The sequence below is a fragment of the Orycteropus afer genome, unplaced genomic scaffold (genome assembly GCF_000298275.1).
Source record: "Orycteropus afer afer isolate SDZICR_OR568_19922 unplaced genomic scaffold, OryAfe1.0 scaffold00015, whole genome shotgun sequence".
Taxonomy (NCBI): Eukaryota; Metazoa; Chordata; class Mammalia; order Tubulidentata; family Orycteropodidae; genus Orycteropus; species Orycteropus afer.
In genome coordinates this window covers 21419260-21433717 of record NW_006921602.1, presented here as the reverse complement: position 1 = coordinate 21433717, position 14458 = coordinate 21419260, and the positions used below count along the sequence as shown (strand labels likewise).

Sequence of the window (14458 nt, the reverse complement as noted above, 5' to 3'; positions counted from 1 at the left end):
TGCTTGGTGCTTTCCTGCCAGGATCAGAGCAAGAAATGGGAAACTTCCAAATCTGAGACCCTCTTCTCCTCTCCCCTATTAAATGCTAACCTTGCAACACCTCCTTAAGGAGGGACATCTCCTGAAGAACAGGAAATAATGCGTGTCATCTTTAACACAACTCACAGCATTGGCCCTATACTCCTCTCGTCAGCTGTTGCTAGGTACTAAAAAGAGAAGGTGTAAGAAATTGCATTTTTTGGATTTTTCTCTTTTAAAGTGAAAAAAAAAAAAAAAAAAAAGACGTATTTATAGCTCTCTACCTAAACTCTGAATCCTCACAAATAGATCCTCCTCTGAATCTTTGCTTCACCCAAGCATCTCCCATTCTTTTTTCTAGTCTTAGTGATAGAGCTTCACTGAGAAAGTCAGGAAAACAAACAAACAAGCAAAGGGTTTTCCAGAAATATTAGTGAATGACAGACAAATCCTTCTCATAGACTCTGAGATCTGGAAAGGACCTCAGGGTTCATCTCCCCAGACTTCTTATGTAACAGAGAAATATGGGGCCTGGAGCCACTGGTGATTTGGTCAAAGTCACATGGCCAATTAGTTGCAGAGCTTGTCTTACATGTCTTGAATCTCAAGACAATGTTTCATCTACTGATGCTTGTAAAACATAATGAATGCCTACCATGTGCACACCAAAATGGTCTCTGTGAGATGCTATGTTTGTTAGAGGAGATAGGTCGTGCCTAAAAATCAATGGATAACCAACAATAAAAAGCAGGACGTAGTCATACTAAATGGCAAGTGAAAGACTCAGGCAGCACATGAAGAAAAGACTGTCATCACAAGGCTGATGAGAAGGGTGGACCTGGAGCCATCTGTGAAGAAAGAGTGAGAGTTAGAAAAATGAAGAGTGGGAATGGAATTCCAAACAGAAAAAATGGTGGGAGCAAGGTTTGGGAGGTATGAATATGTACAGCATTTTGAGGAGAAATGAAGGACTAGTATGGCTTGATCAGGTTTCTGGTTTCCATAAGGGAATAATGGGAGATAAGTTTGGAGAGATAGGTTGAGGGTTTTGACTGGATGGTATCCTAAAGGCAGCTGTGGAGCCATCAGAGATTATTGAGCAGAGCAGTGAAGTATGCACAGTGATAGATTGATGTGGCAGGAGGATAATAAGGATTAGAAGGAGGTAAGGACTGGAGGACAGGAAAGGCACTTGCTGAGATCAAATATTTCATCCTTTCCATGCCCCAGGTTTTTCTTTCTCTTTCTCATACTTACATTGGACCCTCAATAAATGCCAGCCATATTATTTCTAAGCTCTCAACTTTTCAGACTTTTCCTTTCCATTCGTGCCTAGGATATCATTGTTCAGACTGATGAATTCAGGGAATCCTAACTGAGAGGCAAATTTTGCAAGCCTTTTGGATGCTTGAATTTTGTTTTCAGCTGTGGCTAATACAAGGGAGAAGAGATGGACTTGGATTTGATAACATGCTATCTTCATTGATAAACAAGAGTTGAGCAATATTTTTTTTTCTTATCCAAATAGAGATTTCACCTTATACAGAAAGCTTTGACTTATGAAAGGAAGGAAAATTCCATTAAATAGTGGATATTTTACTGCCTTTTGGTCTGTTTAAATCCAGGGATATCCTTTTTCCACCCCTTCCTCTGAAAATTGTTTCCCTTGCTACAGTTACCATCCTTACTGAGGCCTCCCTGAGTGCCAGGCACTGTGCCACAGCCTGGAATGCATCTTCTCATTGTTTTCACCCCAGACTTCTGATGTAGATCAGAGAGGTTAAGTGATTGCCGGGTCACACAGCTTAAAAGAGGTGGAACCTTAATTTGACTCCAGGCTTTCTCTCCCCTACCCCATCTCCATTGTCCCTGCATTAGACTATAGAAAGGACTTAAAAACTCCCAAGATGTATTTGGGCCTCTCATTCTAAGCTGAAAATAATATGATATCTCTTAATATTCATGATGATTTAAGGCCAACTAGTTCTCATCTGACTCCTCCGGAGTACAAGAGTCAAATAGTGAAAGAAAGGCCCAGCTTGATGAGTTTTAAATGTGATGAGCAGGCTAGTATTTGGACTCATTGGGCATTGCCCTGTTGCTGGTGGCTCAGGGCAAACAGTGAACAGTAGAGCTAGGCTTAGGAAGCAAGGCATTCTCTTGGCCATGGAGGCCAAGAGTGGCCAAACCCAGTGGAAAGATGATTCGTTCAGCCCAGGCAGCTGGCAGACAGGAGGAAAACTACCAGTTTGAGAGCTTTGTGTGGCTTCACGGTTTTTTCAGAGGCTGAGCAAGGCTGCCTTGTTGCCTTGGCAACTGTAGGAATAATCCCAATGGATAAAGTTGCTGGTTCCTGCAGCCACATTCTGGGAACTTCTCCCCAGTGGCCAACTCACATTTGCTCCTTAATTAGCACCAGTGAGTGCAACCTGTCAATGAGACTGGAAATAAGTCTCCTTTGCAGTCAGTGAGAGAAGTATCAAAGTGAGTTTTCTTCTTTCTCTCTTAACTAAAATAATCCTAGGTTCAAAACTGCCTCTTATTGTATCAGCCACTCAGAAAACCCAATGTGTACATTTGGTTAAGAATTATTTTCCTTTCTTGTGATTGAGAATCATTTTTAATTCCAGTCAGCAGTGTAAGCTCACCAACCCCTTTACAAACCAATGGTAAACACAGGTGATGGGGTTAAATATTGTTATCCGCAATCATAAATATCTCTGCCTTTTCATTAACCCAGTGGCAGCTGCTGCTGATCCTGAATGCTGGCCCAGGCCATGGGTGCCTCTGACATAAACCCCCCTGGAATCTGATACTGTTATTTCCAATCAAAATGCTTAGGATTTAGCATTCTTTAAATCCAGCTGTGAGAAAATGTTGCCTTCAGCTTCTGTTCTGTTTTTAATTTGACTGGAAAGTTTTTGTTCAGCCTATTAAATGTAGTTGGAGGGTAAACAGCATGTAAAGCACTACTCTTATATAAAGAAATGTTTCCCAGACTAAGGTTTACATCTTTAGTGAAATGAAGAAGGCTGGCCGAGTCATGCCAGACACTTTTTTTTTTCTTTGCTACTGTGGATTCTGGGTAAGAAGAATCTGAGCAGGCATATCTCTAGGTCATTGGGCCCCATCCTAGGGATCAGCGTACTGAGGAGCACAAGCTAAGAACAGCTACACAGAGAATATGTCTGGGTTTATAGTGAAGCCATATTTCTTTTTATAAAAAAAATAAATAAATAAAAGTTATCAGTCTTCCAAAATATGCACAGCAAAACAGACACCAATTCTACAGGCATAATTCAGCAACACTGATTACATTCTTCAAGTTGAGTAACCATTCTCACTATCCTTTTCCAGATCATTCCACGATAATGAATATAAACTTGCTGACCCCAAAGCAGAAATTCCCCCTTCCCTCCCATCCCTTGAAAACCCTGTTAATTTTTGATTTCTATATATTTGATGTGTTTGAATTACGGGGTTGGTGAAGAATAGTGAATATACCATGGGCTGCCAGAAGAATGAACAAATCTAAGAAGAAGTACAGCTGGAATGCTCCATAGAAAGGAGAATGACAAGACTTTGTCTTATAAACTTCAGACATGTTATCAGGAGGGACCAGGCCCTGAAGAAGGATATCATGTTTGGTAAAGTAGAGGGTCAGCGAAAAAGTGCAAGACCCTCAACGAGTTGGATTGACACCAAACTAAACCAAACATACTGCCGTCGAGTCGAACCTGACTCATAGCATCCCCTCCTTGGGTTTCCGAGGCGGTATCACTATGGAAGTAGATTGCCCAACCTTCCTTCTGAGGAGTGGCTGGTGGGTTTGAACCACCAACCTTCTGGTTAGCAGTCAAATGCCTTAGGCACTATGCCACCAGTGCTCCCTGGATTGACACAGTGGACACAAAAAACAGCAACGCTTGTGAGGATGGCCCAGGTCCTGTCAGAGTTGCATTCTTTGGTACATAGGGTCACTATGAGTCAGAACCAACTCAATGCACTTAACAGCAACCACAATATATTTGCTTATTTCATATAGGTAAGATTATACAGTATTTGTCCTTTTGCAATTGACTTATTTCACTCAGCATGATGTTTTCAAGATTCATTCATGTTGTGGCATGCATCAGGACTTCATTTCCCTTTATGGCTAATTAATATTCCACCATATGTATGTACCACATTTCGTTTATCTAGCCATCTGTTGATGGACATTTCAGTTTCTACCTTTTTGCTGTTGTGAAAGTGCTGCAATGAACATTGTTGTACAGGTTTTTGTTTGCATTCCTGCCTTCACTTCTTCTGGCTATATACTTAAGATTGGGATTGCTGGGTCATGTGGTAGTTCTATGTTCAACTTTTTGAGGAACCACTGAACGATTTTTCACTTCACATTTCCACCGGTAATGGATGAAAGTTCCTGTTAGCCATCCTGCTCGGAAGCATGTCCATGGGCCACATAATGCTTCCTGTCTAAAGTTCTACTAGGTGGATTTATTTTAGAGCTTAGTGTTGGTTAAAGACTGTCCTTTTTTTCTTTTTGGAAGAACTGAGACTTTTAACTAAGAGTTCTTTGGTGAAAACCAAGGTTCTGGGGATTGACAAAATACCCATTGAGATGTTTCAACAAATGGATATCCCATTGGAGGCACTCACTCGGCTATGCTGAGAGATTTGGAAGACAGCTACCTGGCCAACTGACTGGAAGATATCAATATTTGTACCCATTCCAAAGAAAGGTGATCCCACAGAACGTGGAAATTATTAAATAGTATCACTGATATCACACGCAAGTAAAATCTTACAGAAGATAATTCAAAAATGGTTGCAGCAGTATGTTGACAGAGAACTTCCAGAAATGCAAGCTGGATTCAGAAGGGGATGTGGAGCGAGGGATATCATAGCTGATGTCAGATGGATCTTGGCTAAAACCAAAGAATACAAGAAAGGTGGTTACTTGTGTTTTATTGACTTCAATAAAACATTCAGTTGTGCGGATCATAACAAATTATGGATAGCTTTGAGAAGAATGAGAATTCCAGAACACTTAATTGTACTCGTGAGGAGCCTGTACATTGACCAGAGGCTGTTGTTCAAATAGAACAAGGGGATACTGCATGGTTTAAAATCAGGAAGGGAGTGCATCAGGGTTGTATCCTGTCACCATACTTATTCAACTTGTATTCTGAGCAAATAATCTGAGACACCATACTTATTCAACTTGTATTCTGAGCAAATAATCTGAGAAGCTGGACTATATGAAGAAGAATGTGGCATCAGGATTGGAGGAAGGCTTATTAACAACCTGCAATATGCAGACAACACAGTGTTGCTTGAGGATGACTTAGAGCACTTACCAATGAAAATTAAAGACTACTGTCTACAGTATGGATTACACCTTAACATAAAGAAAACAAAAATCCTCACAACTGGACCACTAAGCAGCATCACTATAGATGGAGAAAAGTTTGAAGTTGTCAAAGACTTCATATTACTTGGTTCCACAATCAATGCCAATGGAAGCAGCAGTCAAGACATAAAAAAATGTATTGTATTGGGCAAATCTGCTGCAAAAGTAGTGCTCTTCAAGCGCTGAAGAGTAAAGATATCTACTTGAAAACTAGGATGCGCCTAATCCAAGCCATGGTATTTTCAGTCACCTCATATGCATGTCAGAGTTGGACAATGAATAAGGAAGATCAAAGAAGAGTTGATGCTTTTGAATTGTGGTGTTGGCAAAGAATGCTAAAAGTACCGTGGACTGCTGAAAGGATTAACAAATCTGTCCTGGAAGAAGTGCAGCTGGAATGCCCCTTGGAAGCAAATATACTGCCTGTCAACCACTGCCTACCTCTCGCCTACTTTGGTCATGTTGTGAGAGGGGACCATGCTCTGGAGAAGGATGTCGTGCTTGGTAAAGTGGAGGGTCAATGAAAGAGAGGAAAGGCCTCAATGAGATGGATTGATATGGTAGCTGCATTGATGGGCTCAGATACAGTAGGGATAATGAGGCTGGCACAGGAGTGGGCAGTGTTTCGTTCTGTTGTACGTAAGGTCGCTCTGAGTCAGAGACGACTTGATGGCACATAACAACAACAAGGCTTTTAATATTTATTACATAATGAGAAGTAGGAAGTCCATGTTGTTTGGCATTTGTTTTGGTTTCTAAAAGGCTTTAGGAAAATTTGCTGCCTGGTCACAGTGCTGTTAAGCCTTATGGTTCTGTAGTGCCTCCTTCCTGTTGATCTGTTGTATTGTTCATTTCTATTTTAATAGATGTCTTTTGAGAGGGTGTGGTATGGTACAAGTAATTACTGATGGTTTTTCTTTTGAGAGTCACCTTTTTCCTTGGACTCTTAGAGCACTGGAACCAGTAGAGATGCTCAGGGATGCAGCCTTCCTGAGTACCCCTCTGCACAGGGATCCCCAGTCCTTGGTGTCTAGGCTTTCTACCAGTGGCACCAAGGGAGCAAGAGTCTGACTAGTGGCTGCTGCTTTAAGTTGCAGGGTGTGTTAGGCTGGGTTCTCTAGAGAAGCAAAACTTAAATAAAAGCTTGTGTGTATATACATATATATACACCAAAAAAAGCCCAAACTCACTGCTGTTGAGTCGGATCCTACTCATAGCAAACCCTCCGTGGGTTTCTGAGGCAATATCACTATGGTTGATTGCCCAATCTTCCTTCCGAGGAGTGGCTGGTGGGTTTGAACCACCAGCCTTCTGGTTAGCAGTCAAATGCCTTAGGCACTATGCTACCATAGCTCCCTAGAGAGAGAGAAAGAGAGAAATTTGTCTTAGGAAAATGGCTCACACACTTATAGGAGCTAGCAAGGCCCTAGTTCTTGGCTCAAATGTCAAGCTGAAGGCTTTTCCCGACTCATGCAGCTGCAGGGGCTGAGGAGCTCAAGGTTGGCAGGCAGTATACTGGCTGTTGACTGCAACAAATGACGAATCCAAGATCTCCAAGTCAAATAGTGGATTGTTCATTCATAGACAGTTGTAGGTAGCACAAAAGGATCCTGATCCACAAAAGAGTGTCTCTTTTTCCCAGGATGTCCAGAAATATATTGGAAGCAGGCCACACCCCTAGGGAAACTCCCTTTCAATGGATTGGCTGCTTAAAACATATCCATCTGATATCATCATGGGAATAACCCACATCACAACTGCTTAAATCACTCAGAATTGTGGTCCAGCCAAGTTGACACACAACTCCAACTATCACATAGGGTTGGTGCTGAACTTGAGCTCAGTGCCATGCAACCACTTGGTAATCCTTGACTCCATCCATAGTGCTTGCAGTGCCTCATTCCATATAGACATGTCTTTCTTTTGGGCTCCTAAGTCCCTGCCAGAACATCTCCCTCCTAGAAGAATATTTCCTTCATCAAGACAATCAGGTCCTATAGGCTTGGTGGAGAGATAGTGAGGAGGAAGAAGGAAAGAGTGTGATTTTCAGCCAGAACCCCAAAGCTGCTTCCAACTAACTCTAACTTGAAGCACATTTCCTTTCAATTGGAAAAATCAGAGTGATAACATTTACCTTAGAATTAGTAGTGTCAGGCATTGACATTCACAGTTGCTCCAGTGTCTGGTGTGAGGGAGCTCTTGTTTCCCCATATTTCCCTTTTCATTCCTCAGCCCTGGAATGTAGCTACACAAGTCACCAACTGAGCCACTAAAGGCAGATACAGCAAGACCCTTGCTGCTGCTCTGCTGACCTTTTATTTATCTTATGATATTTTTCAACCTTATAACTCACAACTATATTTCTAAATTTCTTTCTCTTGGAGACTCCAGTTCTTTGTTATCCTCTCACTTTTGGGAAAATCATCTCCTCTATTTCCCTGCTTCCCTTTCTTCTCTCTCTCTCCCTTTCTCTGAGTTATAGAAGCCTGGCTGCCACTAAGTTCTTGGGTATTCTCTCTCTCCCATGCTCAAAGAAAGAGGCTTTCTCCCCTACTCTCATGCTGACCCCAGTGCCAGGCCCCAGGTACCATCCCTCCCCTCTGCTAAGGGGCTGGTCTGTCATACTTCCTTCTTACTGTTTGCGGTGAATTGCTTGATGTGGCCCTTCTAGCCATTGTCCTCCATTTTGTGATGTATTGTAAATCCTATTATCCATGCCTGTTTAGGGTGCTGTGGTAGTTAAGGTCCTGTGTTCAGTTGGCTGGGCAGCTGATAGTAGTTATTCCCTATAATGACTGGGAATTAACTCTGTGGTGTAATTTGCCTTGAGCAACTGAGTTGTTGTTGTTATGTGCTGTTGAGTTGGATCCGACTCATAGCAACCCCTCCTTGGGTTTCCAAGGTGGTATCACTACAGAAGTAGATTTCCCATCCTTCCTTCTGAGAAGTGGCTGGTGGGTTTGAACCGCCAGACTTCTGGTTAGCAGTCAGGTGCCTTAGGCACTACACTACCAGAGCTCCTATGAGCAACTGAGTAGCTGCTTTTAAATTCCTGATTGTTAAAGTCATCCACGTGGGGTATTTCTGTTGGAACAGCATGAAGTAACCAAAACAGGTGGGATATATCTTGAGTCCCGCCTTGCTGGAGAGGGTAACTCAAATCACCACCCTTAGCTTCCTTGAGGGTATGTATAGGAATCTTCTGAGAAGGTTCACTCTCCCTCTTGCTCTGGTTCTGCAGATACAGCAAGACCCTTGCTGCTGCTCTGCTGGCCTTTTATTTATCTTATGATATTTTCAACCTCATAACTCACAACTATATATCATCATCTCACCCCTGGATTTGAGAGAGCAGCCATCATCTGATCTGCTGATTGAGGTTTATAAAACCCTGAGAATTGGGAGGATCATCCAGACCTACTTACAGACCTGGGACTTGCCAGCCTGCCAGCTTCCACCACCACTACATGAGATAATCCCTTGGGTGTCTGTGAGTTCTGTGAGATGTTACAGTGAAATACAGAACCCTAAGACAGAAGGGAGATTACTGAGAGGAGGAGGAGGAAATAATGTCTGAAATAATGGTGTGATACAATAGTTTGGACATTTGGGACATCTTTAACCTCTGCCTCACGGGGACCAGCCTCATACTGATCTTTCTAAAGGAAATTGTTCAAGTACTGTCCATCATCTGTAACTTTTGCTTCCTCTGTGGCTTCTTATCCTTAGCTTATTAATAGGTTCAGTGGCTCTGCCTTTCATACCCCTTTGATGACCTCTCCAGTCCTCTGGTGATGGCCCCCATCTTTGTTCTTGGTGGCTTCTCCATTTGGAATGGTGCATTTCCTACCCTACCCTGTTCCTAGCAAACCTGACCTGTTGTTTAGAAAGGACTTTCTGGAGGCCTTCACTGACCCTTCCATCTGGACTATAACCACTCCCATGGGCCTTGCCCCAGCATACCATCCCTCCTCACTGTAGTAACACTGACAACATATACAGTGCTTGTTTCCTTGCCTCCACTAGGCTGTAATGAGGGTGGAGACTGAGTCAGTCTTTTTGTCTCAATGCCTGGCAAGGAGTTGATAATATCATGTGAATGAACAAAGCCACCCTATCCTGCCAAGAGCACCATACTCCAGCATACACAAACACACACTCAATTTCACTTTGATAAAGTGGGTCATTTTGCAAGGATGTTTGTATAGGTCTGGAGAGAGAAAGTGTCTACCTAAGGACTGAGGTAAGGGCTCTGGCCTCCTCAGATGGAGTCCCACACTGCACCCCAAAATGTAGAAGAGACACTAAAATATGCTTTCACATTTTCATAGGTTAGCTCCAAGGGCCCGTAGAGGCTGTCTCATTCATGTTCTTTATTTTAGAAATGAAGAGTCTGCACCCCAGAAGCGAGATGGCCAGGGACACATGCAAGTTAATAGCAGAGCCAGAAAAAGAACCCAGGCCACTGCTGCTTGTCTGTTTAACTGCTTCTCTTCTTGAGTAAAAGTTTAACCATGTCCCAAGTGCAGTCCCTGACCTCTGCCCTTGGGGTTTGAACAGAACAATTTTCCCCAGAAGGCATGTTTGCTGGTCCTATGGCCCAGCATTCTGATGACCTCCACACGTGGGATGGTATCTGCTAGCTCAGAAACCACGTATGGAGTAAGGCTGTGAGCCTGCATTCATTACGTGTAGACTTTATGTTCATGTAGTAGTTATAGGAATTGTTCTGATGCCCTCTTTGTGACATGTGATTAATGAGGAGTTTGAGGCCATGCCAAGTGATGGGAGTGGTGGCCACAGGCAGCGTTTTATGTGCTCTGCCTGCTGATCCTGTGCATTACTGGCATTTTTTCCCTGTGAGACACAAGCATGTCCTTAGGAGACTGGTCCCCAGGTCTTGCTTTGACCTTATAGCTGTATTTGAACCCACATCTGTGGGAAGCCTTTTCACTTAGTTGGCCCAGAAAAAGAAGCAGATAGAACAGTAGACAGTGAATAGGGCTCAGCCTGAGTCCTTTTAATTACTTATTAAGCTCTGGCCTTAGTGTTATCTGCTGTAAAATTCTGAACTTACATGATTCAGAAGCCAGCCAGTTAAAGATTCAGGAGCATTTTCTTTGGCCACACAGGGACCCTCACACCATGAACAGAGGCCCAGCTTTCTCCTGTGGTATCAGAGGCCCCCATGTCCTAACTGTTCCCATCCCTCCAGCTTCTTCTTTACCACTCCCTGCCGCCCACTCTGGTAGCATAGTGCCTAAGGCATTTGACTGCTAACCAGAAGGCTCCCAGTTCAAACTCACCAGCCACTCCTCAGAAGAAAGACTGGGCAATCTACTTCCATAGAGATACTGCCTCAGAAACCTAGGGAGGGGTCACTACGAGTCAGAATCAACTCAATGGAAGTGAGGTTTTTGTGGGTTTTTTTTTTTTTTTTTTTTGTTTAACCATTCACTTTGGGTCAGTCATGTTCATTCCAGGACATACCATGATCAGGTGTATGGGAGACACTGGGCCTTTACAGTGTAGTGGTGTTGACAGTGTAGTGGTGTTCCTTTTATTCCTGGGACTCCTGTTCATGCATTCGAAGGGATGGTAAGGAATGCATGAACTTTCCTTTTTATAACTAGGGTGCTGGTACAGTGGTAAAAATTCAAATGAGGGTTGAGACTTGCAAATGCTCCCCGGGTCCTATGTATTCCTTTCCTAGGACTGCCCTAATAAATGGCCACAAACTATGTGGCTAAAATAACAGAAATTTATTCTCTCACAGTTCTGGAAGCCAGAAGTCTGTATTTAGGGTGTCAGCAGGGTCATGCTCTAGGGGAAGAGCCTTTCATAACTCTCACACTTTCTGGTAGCCCCAGGTTTCCTTGGCTTGTAACAGCATCATTCTAATCTCTAACACTGTCTTCACATGACCATCTCTCCTGTGTGTCTGTGTCTCTTCTCTTTTCATAAGGACAACAGTCATATTGGATTGGGGACCACCATATTCCAATATGATCTCATGTTAACTAATAACATCTTCAAAGGCCGCATTTCCAAACTAGGTCACACTCACAGGTACTGGGGGATAGGACTTCAGCATATCTTTTTGAGGGACACAATTTGATGCATGACTTTGTGTTGAATCTCTTACTTACATTGGACCCCAGAATTTGTATTAATCTCATCCTTAAGAAGGAAAGGGTGATTTTATTTTAATAGCTTACACTCTTTGTTCTCTTGGCTTCTTCAGGATGCCCTCTGCTGGACCGCAGCAGAAATCTGTTCTGGGAGCAGGGACTGGGGCCTCTGCTTCTGATAACTCATTTGGTCGTGGTGTTATGTGCCATCGAGTTGGACCCGGTTCATAGTGACCCCTCCTTGGGTTTCCGAGGTAGATTGGAAGTAGATTGCTCAACCTTCCTTCTGAGGAGTGGCTGGTGGGTTTGAACCGCCAGCCTTCTGGTTAGCAGTCAAGTGCCTTAGGCACTATGCTACCAGAGGACATGCTGACAGGCAGGTGGTGGGATGTCTTTCCTGATACTACTCAGCTAGGCTCACTTTTTATTGACATAGAAGAATACAGTCCAGTTGCCATCAACTCAGTTCCAACTCTTTGTGACTCCATGTGTGTCAGAATAGAAATGTGCTCCATTGGGTTTTCAGTGGCTGATTTCTCAGAAGCAGATTGCCAAGACTTTCTTCTCAGATGCCTTTGGGTGGGACTTGAATTTCCAAATTTTCAAATAGCAACTGAGTGCGTTAATCATTTGCGCCACCCAGTGACTGCTAACCTTCAGTAATGTGTAGGTTTCTTGGAGCTTCCTGGTTACTTTACTGACTTCTGTTTCCAACTTACAGAAGGAAAAATCTAGCACTATGTGAGATATGCAGACTATGGAGGCCCTTCCTGAAGTATGAATTTATAATGTAGCAGCTGGAAGCTCAAGTGAATACTAGTTCCCTTTATTACTAGTTGTATAGATCTTGGGTATATTGACTAACTAACTTATCCTGGTTTTCCTGAAACTTTCTCAGTGTTGGCATTGAAAATACCATGTCCTGAGAATGGACATTCTCAGACCTGGGCAAAGTCGCATGGTGATCACTCTACAGTTGATTAACTTTTCTGAGCCTCAATGTCCTCAGAAAAAGCAATACTACCTACTCCAAAAATGTCTAAGAAACAGTGCGACATTCAAGAGGAGATGATATGAGAGTCCCTGTAGGTTGGCCCCTTTCTTGAAGAGGTATTGGAATTCATTTCAGCACAAAGGACATATGACCTTTAAGCTTTTTGCTCTGCTTGTGTTGTAGATTGAGCAAATGAGGAACGAATTACTTCAGGAGAAAGCCATGAGGCAAGACTTGGAATGTGACAAGATTTCCCTGGAGAGACAGGTGAGGGCAGCCAGTCTAGTGACTTTGGATGGGAATTCTTTGGTGATGCTGCCTTTAATAAGCCCCAAGAACTCTAGGTGTAACTCACCTGAAAGGTAGAGGTGTTTCTATGTCTTTCTAGACATTTTCCCACTAATAGCAAATCTGCTTAGATGTTTAGCATCTGAGGAGCTGAAGAATTGTAGATGTTATTTTCTAGCTCCTGAATCAGATAAATTCTAATGTAAAGGGAATGAAAAGGAAACCAGTGTCATGATATCAAACACCTGAGTTGCTAAGAAAACATAATTGAATCATTTCTTTTATATTCTATTCATGTAAATTCTTCACTGAATAAGATTGGTGAAGGAACCTATTTCTCTGTCCCCTCCCCCCAGCAGGTTTATAAAAGGACACCCCAAGCCTGATTGTCTAACACCCAGTGAGTATATTTAGTGTCTATAGGGGAGCATAATCCAATGTCTTCTTCAGCCAGCTAAGACCTGAGCTCAAGGCCTATCCATAGAAACATCCCTAGGTACAGTGCATCTGGGTGTGGAAAGCAGCCTGTTGAAGTGCCAGTTAAACACTTGACTCCACCCTTTATTCTGCCCTGCTCTGCACAGAGAGCATGACAGAGACATAGCTCTTCACAGTCTCCCTGTCTGATTCTAGAACAAGGACTTAAAGAGCCGGATTATCCACCTGGAAGGTTCCTACAGGTCCAGCAAAGAGGGGCTGGTGGTGCAGATGGAAGCCAGGATCGCAGAGCTGGAGGACCGCCTGGAAAGTGAGGAGAGGTGAGCCCACCCACCTGTGTGGCAGAGGCCCTGCAGGCAATGGTAACAGTTTGTACCAACTGGGGACCTAATCACATTACAGAGTGTTTTCAGTTTAGTATCTCCCAATGTGCATAAGCCTTTGAGGAAGGGAAGACTAAGCACAACCTTGCTGTTACTGTTTCCATTGTACAGATGAGAAAACTGAGGCTCATCAAAGCAAGTGACTTGAGCAAGGTAGCCTGGCTGAATATTGATTTAACTAGACCTCCCACTCCTAAGTCCACAGTTTTTCCACTGTCCTTGCTCCTCTCCTAAATAGTACAGGCTGCCTCATAGGCCACTGAATTTGAGCTGACTTATTTTCCTCTGATGACATCTTGCTTTAGAGATGAGGGGGCTGACTTTCTTTGTGGTCATGGGTATATAGACAGAGGCCAAGTAGCAATTGTTAGACATGGGGCAGGTCCACCATAGTGTGTGGAAGGGATGTGGGATCAGATGACCACGTTCCTTTCCAACCCCTCAATTCTCTGCAAAACAAAAATAAACAAACAGAAAAACACCAACTCTGTTGCTGTTGGGTAGATCATAGTGATACAGAGTAGAGCTACCCAAAAGGGTTTTCAAGGCTGAAGTCTTTACAGAAGCAGACTGCCACATTTTTCTCCCTCAGAGAGGCTGGTGGGTTCGAACCTTTCAGTTAGCAGCCGACCACTTTAACCACTGTGCCACTGGGGCTCCTCTGATTCTCTGCAGTGAGCTCTCAAGTCACAGCCTGAGGGCCAGCACTAGGTGGAACTTGACCAGCCTCAGTTCTTACCGGGCCCCTCACCTAGAAGGTGTATGTGTGTGCCTTTAACATTTTACATTA

At 43.3% G+C, this 14458-nt stretch overlaps 1 protein-coding gene across 1 annotated transcript in view; it reads left to right on the top strand.

Annotated features, from left to right (window-relative positions):
• CGNL1 (cingulin like 1) overlaps positions 1-14458 on the top strand; it is a 166551-nt gene that overhangs the window by 148306 nt on the left and 3787 nt on the right. Inside the window, exons 14-15 of the mRNA XM_007958511.2 lie at positions 12743-12826; positions 13481-13605. Coding sequence (XP_007956702.1) covers positions 12743-12826; positions 13481-13605 — 209 coding nt within the window. The remainder of the gene's footprint in view (positions 1-12742; positions 12827-13480; positions 13606-14458) is intronic.